This window comes from Alligator sinensis, unplaced genomic scaffold (assembly GCF_000455745.1).
Source record: "Alligator sinensis unplaced genomic scaffold, ASM45574v1 scaffold995_1, whole genome shotgun sequence".
In the NCBI taxonomy this organism is placed as follows: Eukaryota; Metazoa; Chordata; order Crocodylia; family Alligatoridae; genus Alligator; species Alligator sinensis.
Genome location: NW_005842960.1, coordinates 456,875 through 480,861, shown reverse-complemented (window position 1 = coordinate 480,861; position 23,987 = coordinate 456,875). Strand labels below are relative to the sequence as shown.

Below are 23,987 nucleotides of genomic sequence, written 5' to 3'. Positions count from 1 at the left end.
AGGAATGAAAAGTAGATGTTTAAAAGCACAGAAGCTAAAACACCTCCCCACCCCCTCACCCCCGTTTCACCCTAATATTGATGCCAAAGCTGTTTGATTCTTTGTTTTCATACACTACCATTGCCTTCCGACCTTGATGTAATGAGCGAATGATATCTGATAGTTTGGGGGGCCAACCCAATTTCTTCATAAAAGTAAAAAGGCCTTGTCTGTCGACTCAAAGGCTATATACATATACAACGGTATTCATTTTTCTCTACACTTCTCTTGCAGTTGCTTGACTGGCTTGACTGAAAATATCATATCAATGGTGGAGCATCCTGAGCGAAAACTGCATTGATTTTCAGGATAGATTCTTTCACTTAGAGATTGCAGCCTAAGGAGCATGATGTGAGTTACAATTTTTCTTATGATGTTCAACACAGAGATGCCTCTATTGATGTCACAGTTGCTTCTATACTCTTTGTTTTTGTACAGTTGTACAAATCGAGCATCTTTGAAATCTTGCTGTACTGCTTCCTCTTTTCAATGGTATAACTTATGAAGATTTGAAGTAATCCATTGTTGGCACATTGTAGATTTCATCAGGCAAACAGTTGTTGCTGGATGCCTTGTTCCCAGGAATCAATTTAATGACTTTCTGCAAATCTTCTAATGTGCACGCATTGTCTAAACCCATCATAGCTTTGAACTGTGGTAATCCTTCAAGCTCTTCATGTTTGATTTCTATCTCACTGGAGCATATTTTTACCTAACATCCCAGCTACTGAGGATTGGGAAAGCTTAAAATCTAACATGTACAATGCAGCTATAACAGTATTTGGCAAAAAACGCAAGAAAAATGCAGACTGGTTTGAATAGCACTCTGAAACCCTTGTACCGCAAGTTAAGAACAAAAGGACAGTGCTAACCAACTATAAGAAATCTTCCAACACCCTTAATCCTAGAAACTCTGAGGCAGGCTCAAAGAAAAATGAAAAAGAAGGTTAAGAGGTGTGCCCAAGATTTTTGGCTGAAACTCTGTGATGATATTCAGAAAGCAGCCGATGCAGGCGATAACCGTGAAATGTACAAAAGCTGTGTATAGATAAAATGATGGGCATGTGCGCACAAAACTTCAAAGTGGGCTAAATGCTTTTCCACGGCTTTAATGGTGTCAGTGTTTGCACGCATTGGCGGTGTATTATGCATTAATCCCAGCTGCGGTAGGAAATTCGGCTGTGTAATGCACTTTAAATGACTTGGGGCTCAGCAAACTAAAACTCCTTTGAGGAGTTTGAGTTTGCTGCCCCTAGAGCCAAGGAGTGAAGCACCAGGCTCTGTGCAGCTCAGGGGCTCTCCAGGAAGCCCTGCAGCAGCCTGGGAAGTCAAGCTCCACCTGAGAAAAGTGGCGAGCCTGATTTTAATTTTTCCCCCCCTTGCAGCCTGCCTGCATACATGAGCTGTGCAGTGGCCCAGTGCTTCCCTCCATGGCTGCAGGGGCCTGGTGCTTCCCCCAGGACCACCCGAGCTGGGTGCCTGCAGGTGGGTGCCACCTGGGGGGAGTGGGGTGCCGCTGCTGCAGAAGGAAGCTCCAGCAGCCCCCCTCCCCCCTCCCCCCGCAGCCCAGGGACTGCTCCACCGGCTGGCAGCTCACTCTCCCCTCCCCACCACTGCAGAGACAGGTAAGTCAGTGTGTGTACAATATGGGGTTTTAAAGGGCCCTAAATTGAATGGTGTTTTTAAAAACCAACCGCTTCAATTTAGGGCCCTCGTTTCATCTACACACGCCCTAAGGTATCAAATGAACAACTGGTCCAGGCAAAAAGAAAATATTGCTCCTCTGAAAGACTTAAATGCAAATGTCATTGCTGATAAACTAAAACAGCTTGAGCATCAGAATGAATAGTATGGAATTATATTCTCCAGTGAGACTGAAATAAAAACTAAGTAAATTTAACAAAATTTTGAAATGCAGCATCATTTCTAAATGTTCAAACATTTCATTTAGAAGCTGTTGAAATGAACTGTTTAAGCTTTTTCAAAACTTTTCTGAATTATTTTTGCTGAAAATAGTGACTAAATTTGTCCCCAGTTCACAAATACCGGTGATCAGCATGAAATTGAATTTTTAGGTGCTTATGGTATTTATCAAATCCATCACCTCACCCTTGCTACCACACTACATATATTGTTCCCAGAATGGAAGTCAGGACTTTCAAATGGTTTTTTACTTTACCTCTCAGATATGTTTGTTCATGAATCTCTGTAACACTCAGCAATTCCGCATTCTGTTGCTGACAACTTTTTCTTGCCTGATGCCAAGTTAGAGCTGATTGGGAGTTTATCTGATAATAGGTACCTGTAGAAGGATCTGTAGTCCAAAATCTGACAGTGTCTTTATCTATATGGAGAAGGATTTATGTTAGCAATAATTATTAATGCAAATAATTATAGGACCTAGCTGATATTTTTGTAAGACAATTGTCATTTGCCATACAAACACTATAAAAGGTAATGGCTAACTTGTGAAGGATGACAGCAAGACCAGTCAACCAGCAACTACATGGAAATGTCAATTCTTTTATAGAGCTATAGATATAGAGCTATATAAATATAGAGCTATATATATGTATAACACCCCACACACACACTGGGTTGTATATTGTATTTTTGTGTGCAAGTGTTTTGATATGGGCAAGATGGCCTCTGTTGTTCTGGCCATGTGCTGAGTACTTCGCAAGTGGGGCCTGTATCTAGGAAAAGTATGTAAAAAGTTAGTTTCATTGGCCAGTGGAAGCAGAGGATTCTTCAAGCCAATTGGTTGGGAGAGAGACTGCAATGTGGTGCTCCCTGACTGGACAAGGCCAGGATGATGTCATGCAAGGGATATAAGGGAAGCTAGGCTGGTTTGGGGAAGGAGAATCTGCTAGCAGCTGCTGGAGAATAACATCGCCTCCAAGGAAACAGGAGTTGCAGATAGCAAAAAGAAAAGCTCAGGTAGAAGGGAGTGAGAGCAAACTGTCCCATATATAGATATCTATCTACATCTAGATATAGAGCTAGATAGATATAGAGATAGATATCAAATATGGTGAATATATATGGTTATTTGAATTATTTAAGGTTCAGGAGGGCAAGGTTGACTGGATACTATACAATATTATACTTGCATGGAATATTACCAAAGGATACTGAGTCCAAAACTATATTTAAAAAAAAGGTGTGTGGGGGGGCAATTCTTCTCTCACTAGAGTTATGTACAATTCCTACTGAGAGAATCGCTAATATTATGTAAGTGGTCTCAAGAAGTGAATTTAGCCTTAAATAGTTTCCAGAAGAATGGAAGCTTCACCTATTCTACATGTACCTGCCACATTTCACCTAGTCTAAGTATTGTAATGTCACTGTGCCAGAATTTACTCCTCTTTTGAACAGTAAACAAAGCCAGTCCACAGAAGTATTGAAAAAAGGCTTGGGTGTTAGAATTGGCTGCTAAAAGCTAAGAAAACAGCTCACTCCAGATCAGATTCAGGAAATTCCTTTATGCTGGCATATCTCTCAGGACTTGGAGAAGTGTAGTTCAAAGAGAGAACCAATTTGAATCCTTAGCAGAGGGAGCAAGTTGCAAAGAGGAGACACATCATGGCAGAACATACAATAATGGAAGAAAAAAGTGGGAAGAAACAAAAGCAATGATACAGGGTAAAGTCATGAAATTCCCCAAAAGTGAAAATAAAAGCCCCTTGGGTCTGTATACATTCAAGAGTAAGTCAGTAAAGAGATTTCAAGAGAAGAGTGACATAACCACAGAAAAGGAAGATTAATTTAGTGGCAACATCTTATGGAAACTGGAGGTCAGAGAGCTGGCCAGAGAGAATGGGATTGCAGTAATTGAGACAAATTGTAAAAAGACTGTGCACGCTCTCTGTCTCATATGCATACACACACACACCAAGATTTCTTTTAATACCCTGCATGCTGATTTATTTTTAAAGCACACCTTTTTCTATGTACTCATGCAGCATTCCGTGTTGTTTCCCTGAAAAAAAAGCATTGCAAGATGCAGGTATGAGTTATTGTGACAAACTATATAAAATGCAGAACTTACATTTTAATGGGCAAAATCCATACAACTGGTCAGTGTCAAAGTCTGTAGTTGTTGCACACCAGAGCCAGCCATCTGGCCTCCCAGCATCTGTACACTCAGAGTACCATTTGCCATTTACTTTGAAAGGAAATACACAGGGTGCCCCATATGCATTTCCTAGTAATGTAAATAGATCTAAGGAGACAAAATAATAGAAATTGCACACCGATAATAATACTTAATATAAATACTAATAAGTATATCATATATACCTTATCTATATGTATGTGTGGATATGTGTATAGAGATGTATATTTCAGTGAGCGAACCAGTTTGAATCCTTAGTAGATGGAGTACGTTTCAAAGATAAGATACATCATGATAGAAAGGAAATAATGGAAAGGAATATTGGGAAGAAACAAGAGCAATGATATATGCTGAAATCACAGGCCAGAAGTCATATAGTGTATGCTCCACTTAGCATATTATACTCCAGGGTTATCTTTCAAAATGCCATTCCCATTTCTATTACAAAATTCAGTAAAACAGGGTCTCAGACTCAATTAGCCAAAATTTTTCCTTTAGTATATTCTTTTTGTATTATCCAAATGTAACCCTAGCCACGGCGCTACCCGCAGCCACGCCCAGGTTCTGCAGTGCCCATTAGCCTCAGTCAACCTCCCAGCCCCTAAGGCTGTGGCCACCTTTCCGTGGAGTGCTTTCTTGTGGTTTCCCCACACACTGGAGTACATACAGTCTAACTATTTACACAGTTTATTATTTACAAAACAGTCAACATATGAATGACATTAATAGCAGAACAGGATATAAGTAATCTAGTTGTCAAAGGCAGAGATCAATGAACTAAAACATTCCTAACAAATTGAATCAAAGATACCCTCAGTACAACTCCCCAGCTTAAACCTTGAGACTCCAGTGAATTTCAGCAGAAGCACACAGGGTTAAAAAGACATCAGCTCTCCTTCACACTGGCAGCACAATAACCATGGCTGGTGCTGCTGCTCAAGAAAGTCCTGCTCTCTGCTAGAGCCTGCATGGGGAACAGAAGCTTTCCTCTGCTCCAGCTGTCTGTGGTATCTGCAAAGAAACACACTGTCCCCCTCCACAGTGTCACAACCCAAAGGGTGTGATTTTTGTTTGTGTGTGCTTCGGCACTGCTAAATTGTTCCCGCTGAATTATAGCTTCTTTGCACGGTGGAGTTTTCTGCTGCAAAAGAGAACCCCAGTGCAAGGGAGAATTTCCCGCCAATTTGAAGCTTTCTTTGCAGGGTGCATTTCTTTGTTGCAGCACAGAATCCGCCCAAGTTGGAAGACTCCACGAACAAGGGAGGAGGAGACTTCATGCTGTGTGAAGATCTCTAAGTGCTGCGGAGCTTATTGAACCCAGCGCATTTCAAGCAGGCAACAGAGGTCTGATCAGCCTCTAGCCTCTCCCCGTCACCGATAAATTCCTAGACGTATCCCTCCCTGCGCGCAAAAGAACCGGACCCACGAAGCCTAGCAAACTTCGTGTGGATGAGTGAGCAGAAGGACCCATGGAGCCTAGCAAACTTCGCGTGAATTTATTCAGAGCTCTTTTGGACGAGTACTTTCTTCGGTTGGCGCAACGGGCTCGCGGTTTAGAGCCTCCAACCGGATTGGGCTAGAGTTCGCGAGTTTAGAACTCTTGTCCGCCTCTCTTCTTTCCTGTCTGTAACCGCAACTCAAGCAAGTTTTTCAGCCTACACCACGACCATCTCTGGTGTAAGTAAACAATCTTTAAAACTACCGCTGCGAGTCTGTGCCTAATTCTAGCTTGTCGCGCCCCTCCTCTCCGACCCCGCGTGCAGCATGAAAAAGGGCTCGGGTCGCTCCTGGCCCGCACACCCAGAAGCACCTTTCTCCAATTCCCAGACATGGCCCCTTGTGCTGATAACTGAAACAACCCTGGGAGTATCACCAACCCGGCCCCAGGCAGTTTCTCAGTTAACTCTCTCCAGAGCCTTCCCAGATCAACACCCTGCGCTCCTAGGCAAGTCTACCTATCACCCTTTTCCCTCCACATGGGTCCCTCTGCCTCACAGAGGGAGAAAGGATACCAAGTTATCTTCTCCCCATCACTAAGTGCAGGGTCACTTCACAGGCAGGCTGCAGGGTGATTCCTCCCCAAGCTCTGTGGTCCTGGGTCTCTGCGCCTGGCTGAGTCCCCAAGGCTGAGTTCCCTCCCCTCTCCTGCCTCAGGAGTCAATCAAAACCATGCATATGGTTACCCTATAGTCAGCCTCCCAGTCCCTAAGGCTATGGCCACAAGCTCTTGCAAGCAACAACTTTCTGTAAACTTTCCAGCTCTGCCAGGGGCGACGCATAGGGGGTGCACATGCACCCCCTGAGAGCACCAGTGCACCCTCTGTCAGGCCACGCTAGTGGACAGGGGGCAGGTAGGAGCACCAGTGAGCACCAGCTGGGGAGCAAGGCCATCAGCAAAAGCAGCCGTGCCGCTTCCCAAAGTGGCTGCAGAACTCTAGAACCCGCTGCAGAACTCTGAGAGTGAGACTGGTGTCCTCGCAGCCAGTGGGATTGGCTGCTGGAGGCCCCCCCCCGACACGGCCAGCGGGATTGGCTGCCGGGGTGCTCTGCCTTCGCAGGGATCCTGAGCCCTGCTGCAAATCCAGCAGCAGCTGTTACATAAATATTAACCTTGATATCAAAACATTTCTAACAAGGCATACAGTCAGAACTTTATTATAAAAAGAAAGTGTTAATAAAGCTGCAGAGATCTAGCATCTTAAATATCACATCTATTTACATTTTTATAGGGTAACATATGCACAAATCTATCTATCCATCTCTATCCCAAACAATTTCTCTGTCTTTGCTTGTGCATACACAAACATACACAATATCTGGGAAGATGAATGTAATGTGGAATGAGCAGACACTACATATATTTGAAAATACTGAATTGATTATCAAATTTAAGTCGTATAAATGAACTACTTTAAGTTAAGTAAGCAAAAATGACTAGGAATATTCGACTGGAAGGACCTGGGGTCACTGATTCCAGGCACCTCCCTAATCCTGCAGTGGTTTAAAATCAGTTTTCCTCTGCTACCTATTGCTCCAGAACTAGAAGGCTCTGTTTACAGTTAAACCATTTCTGGTGCTTCCCTGCACTATGGCTGCCCCAACCCCTGGCCCTGGCAGTGATAAACAGCATCCCAAGATCCTGCTGGCCACCTTGATCACCCTGCTGGCCCACTGTACTGACTGTTGCGTGTCCCACAGCCTGCTTGTTCCACCTGGCTCCCCCACAACCAGCCACTGTCACACAAATTGCCAACTGCTCAAATCACGAGCGAGACTTTATAAAGGGGAATAAGGCAAGGTGCTGCGTTTATTGATTACATGAGTTAGACATATAGGTTTGGACACACCATTCATACAAACACACACAAATCATCATACACAGCATTACACACTGGCATACACATACACAAAACACCAGATATAGTTACCAGCAATCGTTGCTCAATATCAACCCAGGGTGGCCAACTCAGGCTTATTGAGTAGATGATGATAATTTGAAGAGAGCAGATTTGAAGATAACAGCTGGAGCAGGGTGAACACATGCATCTATGTTCTGACGAAACAGCAGTAGAGAAAGAGACTCATCCAACTTGGCATTTTCAAAGTGTTCTTTTATAGGGATTGGCACCCTTTGTTTTAGTGCTTTGGGGGGTTTCCATACCCAGCTTCTGTTTTTGTAGTTGTTCTTCTTTTGTCTTCAGCTTATCTTAGCCTTGGAGTGTTCTTGTTGTCCGTCTGGCAGGATGGGTACATTCCTTCTCTTCATTATCTCCTTCATGCCCTAGTCTTAACAGGAATTCTTCAGCCATTCATTAATTAGTTTACTGACTGGTAACTTACATTTGCCACCTTGTTGCTTACATAAACAGTTAAAACTTGTTCCGTCTCTATGCCATTCTTTCACCATTCTCCCTTTTTCACACACTCATACATAAGGGCTATGCAGAGTTCATTCACTTATGTCAAGCAGAAGGATACAAAATGGAGTTTTTAAGTTGCTTACAGGACAAGATTAACATGGTTATATTTCACTATTATTACACTCTATGTTAACATCAGCTACATTAGTTCAGTTCATGCTACACCACCACCTGACCATTGCAACACACCATCCCAGTGCCACAGGCACCATGCAGATGCTGTCACCAGGGATGCCAATGAGTGGCTCCATGAGGCCACTGCCACCAGCTGCTGTAGGAGGAGGGTCCTGTCCGGTGTGCACCTCTGGTGTAACCGGCACATCCAGAGGGCCCCAGTGCTGGGTGGTGGTATCCCTGACCTGGCATCCCTGCTGGCCCCTGTGGCTGTCCCCTGCATCCAGATGCTGGATGTGCAGAGCCAGGAGACAGAAGCCTTTTGTGAGAGTTTGTAACATTTCAGGGATAAGGTACTCTGCACCAGAGGCCATGCACTGTCCAGCCTCAGACTGGGGGTTGGCTGTGCACAGGTGACCAGGCAGGCCCAGGCCCAGGCAGTCACCACCTGAGCAAAATCCTTGGACACAGGTGTCACAGTGGATGTAGTTTTTCTGGACTTCAGGAAGGCCTTTGACACTGTCTCTCACCCCATTCTCATTAAAAAATTAGGCAACTGCGGCATCGATACCTACACAGTCAGATGGGTCGCAAATTGGCTAGAGGACCACACCCAGAGAGTGATGGTGGATGGGTCTTTTTTGACCTGGAGGGATGTGGGCAGTGGGGTCCCACAGGGCTCGGTCCTTGGGCCCGCACTGTTCAACATCTTCATCAGCGACTTGGACGAGGGGGTGAAAAGCACCTTGTTCAAATTTGCGGATGACACTAAGATGTGGGGAGAAGTAGGCATGCTGGAAGAGAGGAACAGGCTGCAACTAGATCTGGACAGGTTACAGGGGTGGGAGGATGAGAACAGGATGGGTTTCAATACTGACAAGTGCAAAGTGCTACACCTGGGGAGGAAGAACCAGCAGCATACCTACAGGCCGGGGAACTCTCTTCTTGTCAGCACAGAGGCAGAAAAGGATCTTGGTGTCATTATTGACTCCAAAATGAACATGGGCCGCCAGTGTCGGGATGCGGTCAGGAAGGCTAACTGCACCTTGTCATGCATCCACAGATGTATCACGAGCAGGTCCAAGGAGGTGATCCTCCCACTCTGTGCGACACTGGTCAGGCCGCAGTTGGAGTACTGTGTCCAGTTCTGGGCACCGCACTTCAGGAGGGATGTGGCCAGCATTGAGAGGGTCCAGAGGAGGGCCACTTGCATGATCAGGGGGCAGCAAGGCAGGCCCTACGAGCGGAGGCTATGGGACCTGAACCTGTTCAGCCTCCACAAGAGAAGGCTGAGAGGGGATCTGGGGACCGTCTACAAACTGGCCAAGGGAGACCAGCAGGCTATGGGAGAGTCCCTGATCCCCCAAGCACTACTGGGAGTAATGAGGAATACTCTCAGGCCATAAGTTGACTGAGAGTAGATTCAGGCTAGATATCAGGAGGCACTTCTTCACAGTCAGGACGGCTAGGATCTGGAACCAACTTCCAAGGGAAGTGGTGCTCACTCCTACCCTGGGAGTCTTCAAAAGGAGGCTAGATAATCACCTAGCCAGGATCATTTGACCCCAGTACTCTTTCCTGCCCATGGCAAGGGGTCGGACTCGATGATCTACTCAGGTCCCTTCTGACCCTACCAACTATGAAACTATGAGTCTGTCATCTCCATGCATTCCCCTAGAGCCAGTGGTCCACTGGGTGCTGGCTGCAGGCAGCCTGCCTCCCCCAGACTGTCCTCAGGGAAGGACGGGCCAGGCTCCTGACAGCACCTGCTGCCATGGTGCTAGACCCCACTCCTCCCCTCTCCCCTCACAGGCACTCTGCTGTGCAGCTGCCTAGCCCATGGTGCCCAGACTCCAGGATAACTGGGACAAGGAGCTGGCTGCACCCCTCCCCTCCCCACAGAGGGCTCTCTTGGGAGGTGCCCCGAGGCCAGGCCTCCACCGCTGTGCCCCGAGAGTACCCCAGCTGTACATGCCCTGGGTGGTGCACAATAAGCTGTTTGTGCAGGCTAAGGTGTGCTCAAGCCACTATGCCTTGCTGATGATGATCCTCCTGGTGCCCTGGGTGCACTTGCACTCCTGGTTTGGGACCCTGAGCTATGATGACATGGGGGCAAGCCCAGGATGCCCCACAAGCTCTGCCACTGCCTGGAGGACTACCTGTGGCAGTACTACATGTCCCTGTCCCCTGCTGATGAGGACATTGCTGCTGCCATCAGTGTATTCCTCAGTGTAAGAAGCTCATGCATGCCTAGCTGCAGGGGCATAGGCTGCTCAAAGTTTTGCACTGTGTCCCACCTCTCTGCATGCTGGTGGTGAGGTGACCTGGGGCCAGAAGAGGATGGGTGAGCCAGGCCAGGAGGATGAGTGGGGGAAGGGGCAGGGACTGGGACCATCCTCCCAGTGTGGGTCTTACCATGTGTCCAGGGCTGGTGTGGCTGGGGGCTCGGTACAGTCCTCCCCATCAGCAATGGCATCTGATTGTGCCTTATGTCCTGGTCCCATGGTGCATGGTGTACAGGTGCCAAGCTGGGGCCTACCTCCATGGAGGAGCTGGTGCCGCTGACAGCCAGCAGTGACATGGCCAGCCATATCTCAGTGGCCCTGGCCCTGCTGCCAGAAACAGCCTGCAAGCAGACCTGGGGTGCTGATAGGCTGGTCAGGGGCTGCAGCAACTTTCTTGCACGCACCTGACCTGATAGCAGTGCCCTGGTAGCCGCAAGGCAGTGCAAGGCCAAGCAACTGTGCGTGGCTTGAGACAGGCAGGCACACAGGACCTATATTGCCCTCAGGGTGATGTGATGTGTGCCCCAGGGCACAAAATGGCTGCAGATTCTTATAGTCTGAAGTCAGGGGCTGCCACAGGGGCAGCCTAGCCCTGGAGCAGGAGAAGCTCCTGGGCTGCAGCCCTGGGCCTGGCCTCAGGCTGGCCCACAAGTAGCAAGGCAGACCCAGCAGCCAGGTTGCAACTATGCATGTGTTACTGAGCAGTTACTAATCACACTTCAATTTGCTACCTGCACTTGCAGGTAATAAATCTAATTGTGATTAGGGATTTTTACTGCTCAGTAAGCATGTACACATGTAGACATGCATGCTTACTGCACAGTAAACTAGGCAACAGCACAGTAACATGTCTCGTGTAGATGCGCCCAGTAAGTCTCTATCCAGGAAGTTGTACAGGAAATTTGGAAACACAGAACTGCAAATTCCCTGGATGGAAAATCATATGTTTTGAGGCAAAACAGTGCAGGTTTTATAATGTCATACCACTGGTAGCTTCAGATGTAGAGGGACTTTCATAGATTTCATAGACATTAGGGTGGGAAGGGACCTCAGAAGATCATCAGGTCCAGCCCCCTTCCCCAGGGGCAGCAAGTCAGCTGGGGTCACAGGATCCCAGCAAGATAAATGTCCAAATGTCTCTTAAAGGAGTCCAGAGTAGGTGCTTGCACCACCTCTGGTGGCAGTCTGTTTCAGGCCATGGGGGCTAAAGAAGTTCTTCCTTATGTCCAGCCTGAAATGGTCTTGGAGGAGTTTGTGACCGTTTGACCTTGTCATCCCTTGGGGTGCTCTGGTGAACAGACGTTCCCCCAAATCCTGATGTATACCCCTTATATCCTTATAAGCAGCCACCAGGTGCCCGATGAGCCTGCGCTTTTCCAGGCTGAAGAGTCCCATGGCTATCAGCCTCACATCAGAAGGCCTGTTCTCCTGACCTCTGATCATGTGCGTGGCTCTCCTCTGGACTCTCTCAAGCTTCTCCACATCCTTTTTAAATTGTGGAGCCCAGAATTGGATGCAGTACTCCAGCTGTGGTCTCACCAAGGCTGAGTACAGCGGGAGGATGACATCCTGGGATTTGCTTGAGAAGCATCAATGGATGCAAGTCAGATAAATTTATATTGCGTTTTCAGCAGAGAGCAAGTTCTTATCCTTTCATTTCCCTCCTCTCAGTTGGAGATAGTATCCAGAGCCCCTTCCCCTGTTAGAATAGGACCCTGCAGAAGTCCCAGCTGTTATACCTCTGCCCCAAGCAGTGGGGGGAGCAGCTGTAGGGCCCTGCTCACAGCTGCTTGGGCCCCAGGGGTGGGAGTCTGACCCCCCATAACAACATTTTTGTAACAAGATGCTCTTTAAAATGGGGCAAGGATGGAAAACCTCAATATTGTTTCAGACATAATTACTGTGAGAAAAAATATATCTGACTGTAACAGTGAGAAAACAACAGGTTGAAGGTGCAGCAGTAAGTAGATGATGCCCAATGCTTCAGCTTCTAGTCAAGAAAGACAACTGACGATGGGTTAAACCGGGTGAAGCCAAAGTCCCTCCAGTCTCCCTGGGGAAGTACCCTGAGTTTGGCAGGCCCTGTTGGGCACAGTTTTTCCCCTTTCAAAAAAAATAAATAAATAAATTACGGGGTGGCAATTATCTGCCATCCACCAATTCCATTGACATCACTGTCATTTGTGAGTTCATGTTTCCTACGCATCTCAAAACAAGGGAATTTACGCCTCTCTCATTGGCACTGATGACGCACAGCGTATCAAAATAGACCAGAGTCTCATCAGCATCAACCATTGGGCCCAGTCAGTAATTATGAGTCTTGTGCAGCCCAAAACTGTACTGGTGGAGTGAAAGTTTCTCGCTGCAGCCTGATGGTAGCTGCTGGGCCAGCTGTGTTCTCCGTCACAGGGCTAAGCCTCTGTGTCGCATCAGACAGATGCACCACCCATTGCTTGGCTTGAAATCGTGCTGTGGGATATTTAATTCCTTTGCTATTTCTAATGCCTGGAGCCGCAGCATTTCACAGGTGATGCACACACCCTTGCTACTCTGCCTCTGAACATAATTCAACACCTGCTTCTCAATTTTGGGAAAATGGCTCTTCTTCGGACTACTGAATGACCGCCACATGGACTTGGCTGTCTTGAGCTTGCTTTTTAGCTTCCTCCATCAACACATGTTGGCTTTGGTCATGCTGTAGATCCTCCCCGCCTCACAGTTGTTTGTTTTCTTGGCGTAATTGATGACCATCATCTTAAAGTTCCTGTCATAGCTGCACCTCATTCCCTTCAGCATCTTCCCCCGTACACTGCTCTTTTCTCTTTTTTGGACATGATCCACCAGGACGATACCAAGGGCTTCCCTGCCACTGCCAGCCCCATAGATCTTACCATAAGCTCCTAGCTGCCAAGTGTTTTGTTGTTGCATGCTGGGTGCCTTGCCACATGCCATGCTGCTGGGTATCTCCAGGCCACCACCTGCTTCGCAGAGTGGATCCTTGCTGCTTGTTCGCAAGGGTCTGCCACCTCTGACTGACTCCTCATGGGGTGGGGTTTCCCCTTTGGGATCAGGAGGCACCTCACTCTGGAGTCCCAGGCTTTCATTCTGGGACCGCTGCAGCCAGGAGGTTCCCACAATGCCCCAGCAGGCATCATATTGTCTGAGGCCACCTCCTCCAGCTTCACATGCACCATGACCTGCAGCTTCTCCTTCTCTGCCTGCCCCAGCTGAAACCCTTCAACCAGAGCCATGGCCTCCACACAGGTCTCCACACCATGTCCCCACACCCAGCTCTGCATATCCTGGGGCAGGACAGCTGGGAAATGCTCCAGCACCACCAGCTCCAGGATCTGCTCCTTGTTGCGGCGCTAGGGCTCCAGCTAATGCTGACAGAGCTCCCACAGCTGGCCACAAAACTCCCATGGGCTTATAGCCTCTTGGGAGCAGAAGTCTCAGAAGCACCAGCACCGTGTCTCCAGTGTTGGGGCATCATTCTTGGGAGCCACCTCCAGCTGCTACGGGGTCACCAGGGCTGGTGTGGCCTCAGCAGGGAACAGGGGGCCTACAGCACCTCCCAGCATGAAAAACTTTACCTGTTTCCATTTAAGGAGTACTATTTCCTTCTCTGCTCTTCATAGAGATGCATGCCCTTTGTCATTTTAAGGGACTTCTGGGCTAATGGTGGAACACAAACCTGTAGCAAAGCTTATTTGGTTCCACTTTACTTAATGAAAGAGTTCATTTCCATGTAGAAAGAAAAGGTTTCCCTCATCTTACCAGGGATTCTAACTCTCTGGGAATAGAATGTATATATTTTTTTAGCATATTTTTTAGGGAACATTTTTTTAGGGTTGCAGGCACCATACTAGTTTTGTTTGTTTGTTTTCATCTTGTTTTGTTTGCCTAGCTGGTTTAGACAGTGGTATTTTTTTAATCTTCCTCTAAGTAGGTCAGGGATTCATGAATACATGAAGTTATTCACAGATATTATATTCTGTTTTGCTACAATTTAGAAAGCATCAACTGCAGATGATTATTCATCCCACTGGCCAGGTCCTTCATACAAATGGAAGCAAATTAGAAGTCATACCTGAAAGAAGATGGGGAATGCAGCAGGGCCTGGTAATGACTGGTGCAGTGAGCAGTGCAGCAAGGGAACAAGTTGGGGTGGATATTATTTTTCAGTAAAGGTTTATTCACCAAAAATATAGTGTTAACTGTCCACAAAGTATTCAGCTTGGAGGCATGGGGAGGGGAAGGAACAACTTTTTTTTTTTCTGAACTGGATTCACAGATGAAGTGAAGGTTATGCAGATATTAGGATATTTCACCAGGAAGTGGAAATTTTCTATTCAATTTTCTCCTCTGTGGGCACATCTATGCATGCTATTAGCATACAGCAATAAACTCCAGTGCATATTGCACTGAAGTTTATTGCTTTTGGGCACACCATTTGAATGTGCACCCAGGACTGGAGCACGTTGAGCAGAGTCAAAACATCCCACGCTGGCAAAGGGCCCAGAGGGTCAGCCTGCCAACCCAGGGCTGCTCCGAACTGGCTCAACATGCTGCAGAGGTACCGGCTGGGACACAAATGTGCTCCAGTGTGGGGCTAGTTGGCAGGCAGCCCCTGCACTGAAGCATCTTCATGCCCCAGCCAGCCGCATCAGCATCTACACTCCACAACAGGATTGTGCTTGTATTTATAAGTACTACCCTGCTGTGGAGTTAGTTTCTTGAAGCCAAATAGGGCTGCACACATAGGCATGAGACATTTACTATGAAGCTAATTAGCCTACTCCACAGTAAATACCTCACCTAGGGACAGAAGTTACACAGAAGTAACACATACCACATAATGGGCTAGCTGGCAGTGACTTAGCCCAGGGGTTTTGACAGGGCAAAAGATGATTAGAGGACTTTGAATTCCCTTTCCTCACCAATCTGGTAATGATTTGGCCCAGGGGCTTTGAAGGGGTAAAAGATGATTGGAGGACTTGGGATTTCCTTTACTCACCAATCAGGCCCCAGAGACTCACCCTCCATGTCCCCTGATTGGCCCCTTGGGTCACCTGGAGGGGGATAAAAGGGGCAGCGCAGCAGACTCAGGGGAGACCAGTGAGGGACCACAAGGAAGGAGCTTCAAAGAGCTGGCAAGAGCTGGGCCAGCGAGGCAGGAGCAGTTGCCCCAGAAGCACCTGAAGGAGTGGGACCTGCAGGCAGCAGTTGGCAGCGGGTGGCCGGCAGGAGAGGCTCCTGCTGGGCTCCAGGATCCCCTATAAGAGGCTGTGGCCAGCAGGAGAGGCTCCCCAGTTCCAGCAAGGATCTGAGCAGTGACCTGAGAGGTTCCCAGCTCTGCTTCCAGCTTGTCCAATCAGAGGCCAGGAAGCTCAACATGAGGCCGGGGCTCCTGGAAAGTCAAGACCTAGAGCAGCACCAGCACTGGTGACTATGCGGTAGAGGTTTCTCCTTACTGTGTGGGAGATCTGAGTTCAAGTCCCAGCTGGGATGAATGAAGTAACAGGGAAAAATTCTTGTTGCATTGGAAAGGGGCCATTGTGTTTTCCCTCTTTCCCCTCCTCCAGGTACCTAGGCCCTATATTCCTTGTTATTTGACATTTTGTATTTTGTGCCTTTTATATTTCAGTAATGTCTGCTCTGCTGTTTGTGTTTTATATTTTGTTAATCCTGTCTTTTGTCAATGATTGTAAGTGTCTAACCTTTGTTGAATCCTGCCCCCTCGGGGCATTGTAGTGTCCCCTATACCCCCTGGTTTATACTGGTTATGTTCCCAGTACTGTCCTCTCATTTAAAGGCATATGGTTAAGGCGCCATTGGTGGTCTGGCTCTGCTCGATAGAGGGAGGAGAGTCCCTACACCTCCCACAGCGCTTGTGTACCTGCTTTGATCCCGTCAATTGGAGAGGGGGTACCTCTTGGAGTGCCGCCCGGGTTACAGGTTTAAACTGGTTTAAATCTATAACAGATTCACTGATTTGGGTCAAACCAGGTTTTGGACCTTCTGGCCCAGATCCCTTTCTGGTTTAAGTTAAATCACAGTCCCTAGGCATTACAGCATGCTCTGCAGCCCTGGCTGTGCTCTCTGCTCCAGTGGAGGAGGGCTGGCCCCACCCTCAGCTGCCAGCTGGGACTTTTCCATCCCCAGCAGCCAGGAGCAGGGTGGATTTCCCCATCTCATCCTCTTCTCAGCCAGGGAATCAATCCAGGTCCCAGCTGGGGCAGGGAAGTAAAGTCCCCACTTCCAGCTTCCCCCCTTCACTGGGCCCGTGCTGGGTGGGCATTCCCCCCCCAACCTCCCCCTGCCTCAGCTGGCAGGGGAGGCAGGGCCTGGCTCCTGGGCAGGGATAAGGACCCAGGCTGCAGCTCTGCCCAGGAGGTGCCAGGCAGCTGATGCTCTGAACCCCTGAGCCGGCTCCAGCAATGCAGTGGCACTAAGGGCCATATTCACTTGGCAGCTCATCAGATGGCAACAGAGGTCTGGAATGGGGGTGAGAAAGGGAGGGCAAGGAGGGTGCTGTTTTTCCTCCCCACTTCCTTCTATAGCTTGCTACATCAGGTCTAACTTAACTGCCTATTTGCTGTACAAACAAGGTTTTCATTATTATATACCAAATTTACACTGTGTAATTTTATAGTGTCTTCCTGGAACCAGATTTATAGGTTAACACTTGCATCCTTAATGACATCATTTGCTAGGATCACCTTTTCAAGTTAGCCACAAACTTAGAAGAACATTCAAGGCTAAGGCCTGCAGTATTTCCATTTTCAAAATCTCTAATGATTGAGCAACAGATCACAGGACTGAATGTATCAGAGACCAAATGCCTTCATACTCACAAGAAAATTAGCACAGACAATAAGAGGATTAATTTTCAGAAGTTTACCTTCATAGCTCCGAGAGCATAAATCATCTGTGGTTCCATAGATCTTCCACTTACTCTTAATGTTTGATCCATTGTACAGCATAATATTTTCTTCTTCTATGTTGTCAGAGTTAAAAAATAGATCTTCTCCTCTCAGTCCAAAAAGGCCCTCATTTTGGCATTCCCACCGCTGAAGTTCACTTGTTTTGTTACAAGGATAGAGAGTAATGGCAACCTGATCTTCCTTTGAAGGCACTCCCAAGCACATGCTGAAAGCTATATTCATAAGCTGATGTTCAGAGACCCACCTGAATTTTTGGAATTCATTGTCCTTATGACAAGGGGCAGTTCTTACTGATCTTGAACTGTAAACTTGTATACAATGCTTGTGGTCTTCATTATAAATTAAAAATATCCCATTGTCTGTAAAACAAAAATATTAATAAAAAAGTATGTGATGTAGGTAGAGTGGAATTGAGAGAGATTATTCTACTTTCTCTTTCCTTCACTTAAATTAGGAATATTTCCACAGAAACCAATTAATTATACAGGTACTAATGCAGCACCAGCCTTTCTCCATACAACTATTGACCCAGTCCCACTTGAATTGAAAATAATGGAACTCGTAGCTTCTGTAACCATCCTTGAGCACCCTTATAATGCTTCATCACATTTACACAGGAGTCTTAGGAAGATGTCAATAACCTGTCCTGTGTCATGAAGGAAGTCAAACTGGATGATCATGAAGGCCCCTTCTGCTATTAAAATCTATGATGCCTTTGTGAAAGGCCTGTGTATAAAAGTATGGACCAGGACAGTTAGATCACTAAACCCCCCATAACATGATCTTGCAGTGATCCCATGAGACAGGAAAAAAAATTCCCCAAGCTTTGTGGCAGCCTTATTCACCAATGTAGCTTCTATCCAACAATACGTTTTCTCTTAATCCTACAGTTAGGCAAAATATGCCCTTCTTAACATCCACAGAAAGAAACAGACTTCAGGAATTCTGAATATTGAAATAATATACTAAAATCTATCTTTCCTATCCTTCATAAAGACCTCAATAGAACACCAATGATGTATGAATCCATAAATAGTGCGTGCATCTGGAAGCCTCCTTATTAAATAAAAGCACTTTTATGAAAAAGAGTAAGGGGTGATATGGTAACAATGTCCTCTTCACAAGTGGTAGCAGTAGCACAACATGTAAAAGTAAAGTCTCCTTCAAATAGTAGTATTCTACAGCAGAGATTTCTTAAAACCCTTTAAAAAGAGAGGACAAAGGCTAGGAATACTATATTCACAGTAATAGTAGTGTGTCTTTTCCCACACTTGTTCCAGCTTTTTTTAAGTTACACTCCAGTTTACATTTATTCAGCTGCCTAGTCCCATTGATTACAGTGGGTCTGTTCATACTGATGCCCACAGTTAAGCACATGCATAATTTTGCAAGATTAAGGCTTTCAGGCACACTGTAACAGACCATGAACTTCTCAAAGAATGAAAAAAAGTCCTTTCTCCAAAATAACCCCCAACACACATTGCTTGATAAATGCTCCCAACCCTAACTGAAGTGTTATGTTGGACACACATATATACGGTATATGTAATTTAAATTTTCAGAAGTGAAAATTTGTAAGGTACAATTTATAACAGGAATGGGCACAATACAGCCTCTGGGTCATATCTGGCCCACCAATTGATCCTATCCAGCCCACTGGCCACCACCAGAAGCATGAGGAGAGAGGGCTGCCCCCTCCACTGTGCTGCAGCTAGGGCTGGGCTCAGTCATGCAGCATTGACTCCTCTGCCCCCCACCACATCCATCCCTGCCCTCCACCCAGCTTACTGTTGGCACAGCAGCTGCACAATCCTGGCACTGAAGTCACAAGCAGCCAGACCCACATGGGACAGGACATGATGCAGCACCCTGAGTAGCCATCCCGCCCACCTGCCTCTGCGATGAGCTGCTGCCGCCATGACACTGCTAGTCTGTGCCAGCCACAAGGACTCAGCTTGAGGCAGCCACCCCCACCTTTCCTGCTGTGGCATGATGGCTGCAGATCATCATGGCAGGTAGGCAAGGTGGCTACTCCGCATGTTGCATTGTGCCCCATCGCATGCGGGCCCAGCTGCTGGGGTACTAGGAGTGCGTAGCACCAACAGGGAGCTGGACAGCGGTGGTGGATGTGGGGAGGTGGAGGAATCTGCACACTTCATGCCCACCCCAACTCTGGCCACAGCAGATTGGAGCAGTGCAGGGCTCAGCTCTGCTTCCTCAGGATCCTGACTGTAGCTGGATAGGATCAACTGCACCCCTTACCCCTCAACAGCTCACCAAAACTGCTTAAGTGGCCCTCCAGACCAAATAATTGCCCATCCATGTTTTATATAAAGTGTTTCAAGCTGGACACAAAAAAAATCAAAGCACATGTAAATATTAATCACTTTTGAAAAATAAGGTTCACTGTCCTTCTAAATATCTTTATGTATAAACACATTTGATATCTTTATAGTCCAGCCCCTTATCTATAAAGCTATTTCATGTTATAGGTCTATTTATGTACAAGGGACCAGAGTCTCTTTTCTGAGTTGGTCAGTTTGCATGGGGAAGCAATTCCTTGTGATCACCAAAGTGGGCTTGGGGCTTGCACATAGGATGCCTGTCATGGATTTGGGGAGCACTCAAAGCCCAAGAATGACGGGTGTGAGACGAGGACACTTGCTTTGTGTTAGAGCCACACACAGAGACTTGAATGACTGAGCTCTGTTCAGTCAAAATTTGGAACTTGACTATTGGGCATTGCCCAATAGTGTTCAGAACATATTTGGTCCTTGAAATGATTTTTTAAGTACCCTTTTTGCTTGCAAAGCTTAGCATTCCTGATAGCAGTAGCATTAAAAATTTGGAGAATGCAGCTATGTAGTGGCTGGTCATTGTATAAGGGATATAAGAGACAACAGAAGTGGGAGAAGGCTTCCTGAATCTTCTTTACATATCTACAGAAGACCTGCCATACACAACTTGCTTGTCTTGTACACACTACTAGCTATTTGGTCCTATTTATTGTTTCCTGTAAGATAGTTATTTGAAAATCTCAGTTCTCTTTCAGAAACACAAAGTTCCTAGTCCATTATGGCTAAGAATAAATTATTGAAAATGTGTTTTCAGTGCACCCTAAAGGTTCAATAATAAAATGCGAAGGACAAGAATCCAAGAATGTATTATTTAAACAAATCCCAGGTTATTTAGCTTGAGATATAGGGGTCAATTATTGTCATAAATGTTTGCCAGTCAGGAAATGCAGAATTAAAATTCCCATCCCACATCCCCTTCTGCTTCTGCTCTCCTGTCAGCCCTGGTATCATCCCTTTCACATCTGTAATCCATCCAAAAGTTAATGACTAATAATAAATACATGGACACTACAGCAGAGACTCAGAATGCTTAAGGAAAAGCATGAGAAGCAAAGCACTTTCATACCAATTTTTACCAGAGACAAACAAGAACTTACCCAGCAATTGCAAAGCACCACCGAACAGAGAGAGAAAAGCCAAAAATGTGAACAGAGTCATCACAGATATTTCATTCCTCTCTCCTTTTCTACCAAAAGATAAAATATAATTAAGTGCCATCAATCAAACCCTTCTGAAATGAGGCAGGCAGCAGGTCCTCCTTAGTTTCAAAGGGCTGATGGAAGAGGAGAAAGCTCTCAGCTCTAAATAAGGAAGTAGCCTGTCACGTGTTGCTTTTTTAAAAAAAGGAAGAGATTTCAATTCAATTCCTAGGACTGTTTCGGTAGCAAAAAAAAGGTTCCAATGTTGAGTTTTTAAGTCTCTCAAACCTCAAATGACAATCTTGAGGGCCTGGTGAATTGAACACTTTGCAAAATTCAAGATAAAAGCTCAACCTCTGAGCTCAACAAGCAGTGTATCACTCAGTGAAGTTCATTATTTAGGGCAAGTGAAAATTCTATCCTGAATACAAATTGCTTTCTACCTGAATCAGGATTGCAGATACACCAGCATCTGTGTGCACGTCAACTGCAGCCTCATGCACCTCTGCCCCAAAGATACCTCAGAAATGGTGAATTTCAGAAATCCCAAACTTACTTTGTAGCATCAGATAACTGTCATATAAAATTCTCAACTGCCCGTTCCATCCAAGTTTTCAGGGGAAAAATGGTATCATTTATTTCACTCTGATGTAAAATATCTACAGTTCTGTCTTTATAACAGCTGGCGGTAGATGAAAGATATCAAGTTGCTTGTCTACAAGCTAGTATTAATCCCCTACTTACCTTGTGAAGATTGAACTTTCTTCCAAAGTGCTTTTGTTAGATAAAAAAAAAAACATTTGTTTTTGCTTCACTGAATCAATGCAAAGAAACTGTGAAATGAAATAAGCAATTTGTGAGGGAAACAAATATTTCAGTCACAATAATGTATTTATTCTGAATCTAAAATGAAGATATGACAGCAGGAAAACTGTAATTCTCCTAGTATTACAAAGCCAATGGAATCTTACAAATGAAAGAATTACTCCAACTGTCTGATCTGACTGAAAACCCAAAAAGTAAAGTCAATTCTCTAAATAATTAAAATAAAAAAGAGAAAGAAATTAAATTGCTGGGCAATCAAATTGTAAGAAAACATAATTAAAAACAATGTTAGAATAATTTTGTCTTTAAAATAATGATAAGATAAAGGCAACTATAAAAAAGGTAAAGTATTCTTCTTGCAAAAGATAGTTCCTGGAAACTTACTCTAAACTATCTGTTTTGGCCAGGAGAATTTTTTATCCACTGTGTAAGATGTCTACACTGCCATAATTTCTATGGGTTTTTTTCCGAGTAAAAATAACAATCTGAAAATATTTGAAATACTCTGATTAAATCTATAATTCTATAGTATCTTGTTTGAAGGGATGCTGAACTGAAAAGAATAATCCTACCTAGAATTTTATTTTACCTATTATGTTAACTCTTTTGTACCCACCACAGACTTTAAATAGTAGTGAACAGTAAGAAAATAGCATGTTTGGGGATTGAAGAGAAAGTAACAAGTGAACGCAACAGCATATGTGCAATTCGTAGCTAGTCAATAGATGTGATCACAGCTTTCTACCTGCCTCACCATACTTGATTTCTGTACATTGGAAACTGCCCTGAGAGAAGAGGAGCTCTAGCCATAGTTAATTGACAGTCTGAGTTGTTTCATTTGTTAGACCAATTATAAGGACGCTATACTGTCTCACAAGTTCATACCATCAGGGAAAAATAGAAACCAGGAAACAATTTCTATACTTTAAAAAAAGATGCTAAAAAAACCAAACAACCCTCTTAAAATAGTAGGAACTAAAACTAGCAGAAAACCATCTGTTTCTTACATTTGGAGCAAATAGCATGTTAAGAGCTGGACTGCTACAGTTCTGAAGATCACAGGTACCCGTTTAGAACTTGTACAAATCGGAGGAACCCTTGTTATGTTTAGGTTACTGGCCTTTGAGCTGGCTTTTCTGAGCCGGCTGTCCTTGTGTAAAGACCAAAAATGTCAAGTGGGTGTGACCTCACCTAACACTTAGAGGTAAGTCTGTTTCCTAGGGAAAAGATGAAATTGTTGGACTTTTAGAAAATAATTTTCCAAACAACTTAAAAAATGTCAATTTTAAAAATGAAATCTGAAAATGTTGACTCCCCCCACTTATTCATCTTTCTTTCCTCCCCTTTTTAGTTACACCATAGAATACAACCCTTTTATCTGCACAGCTCTTACTAATTTGAATACCACAGCTGCTTAGAAACCCCAAAGTGGAGGTATCATGGACCAGTCTGCAAACCTGCACAGTCCTGGGATATTCTGGGCCCAGCCTAGAGACCAGTGAAGAGGGTCCTGTCTGTTCCCTGTGACATATGCACTGTGTGCAGCAGTAGGCAACCTCTGTAGACATTGTCTGTTCCTAACTGCCCAGAGAGATCATCTACCAATTTCCAACATCTGTAGTCTTCTAAAGTAAGGGGCTGCCTCCAATTGTGCCTCTCAATACCATTTCCCTCAACAATAGCTACAAAAATAACTCTAAATTCCACTAACACCCATCTTTTTATTATAAAGGTATTAAAACATAAATCAACGTCTCACAAGGACAAGAATCTTTACCACTCACTTTCCTATTCCCCATTTTCTGCAGCTCACTTATAAGTCTCTGGGTTTTTCAGGAAGTTTCACTTCCTTTTCAGCCTGATGAAGTATCCAATCCAGTTTCTGATTTGTTTATGGCAGGAAATTTTTCTTCCAAATCTAGATATATTTGTGTTCTTATACTGGGATCCAATTAACTCACACTTTTGGCAGCTGTGCTTCTACACGTAGCACAAAGATCATTAGTTATCAATTCCTGAGACTGATTTTTAGGGCTGTTTGAAGCTTCGGGTGGTAATTCGATTCGGAGGAGATTTGGCCCTATTCGGTGGTCAAATCTCCGAATCCAAATCAAATCAGGGGACCATCGTAAACGTCTGAATCAATTCAAAGCTCTCCGAATCTTCGGAAAAGACTTGGAGAGCTTTAATGACTCGGACAGTCCCCAGTGGCTGCAGCAGGGAGCTGCAGCCAGACTCCAAGCT

General features: G+C 45.4%; 1 protein-coding gene across 1 annotated transcript in view; it reads right to left on the bottom strand.

The window, feature by feature from the left end:
• LOC102382922 (macrophage mannose receptor 1) overlaps positions 1–21,047 on the bottom strand; it is a gene marked incomplete at its 3' end in the record, with an annotated part of 64,416 nt that extends 43,369 nt beyond the window's left edge. The window contains exons 1-4 of the mRNA XM_014526090.2: positions 20,877–21,047; positions 17,380–17,781; positions 4,091–4,264; positions 2,219–2,383 (exon numbers count right to left, since the gene is read on the bottom strand). Of these exons, the coding sequence (XP_014381576.2) occupies positions 2,219–2,383; positions 4,091–4,264; positions 17,380–17,781; positions 20,877–20,997 (862 nt within the window). The remainder of the gene's footprint in view (positions 1–2,218; positions 2,384–4,090; positions 4,265–17,379; positions 17,782–20,876) is intronic.
• Positions 21,048–23,987: the final 2,940 nt, after the last annotated feature.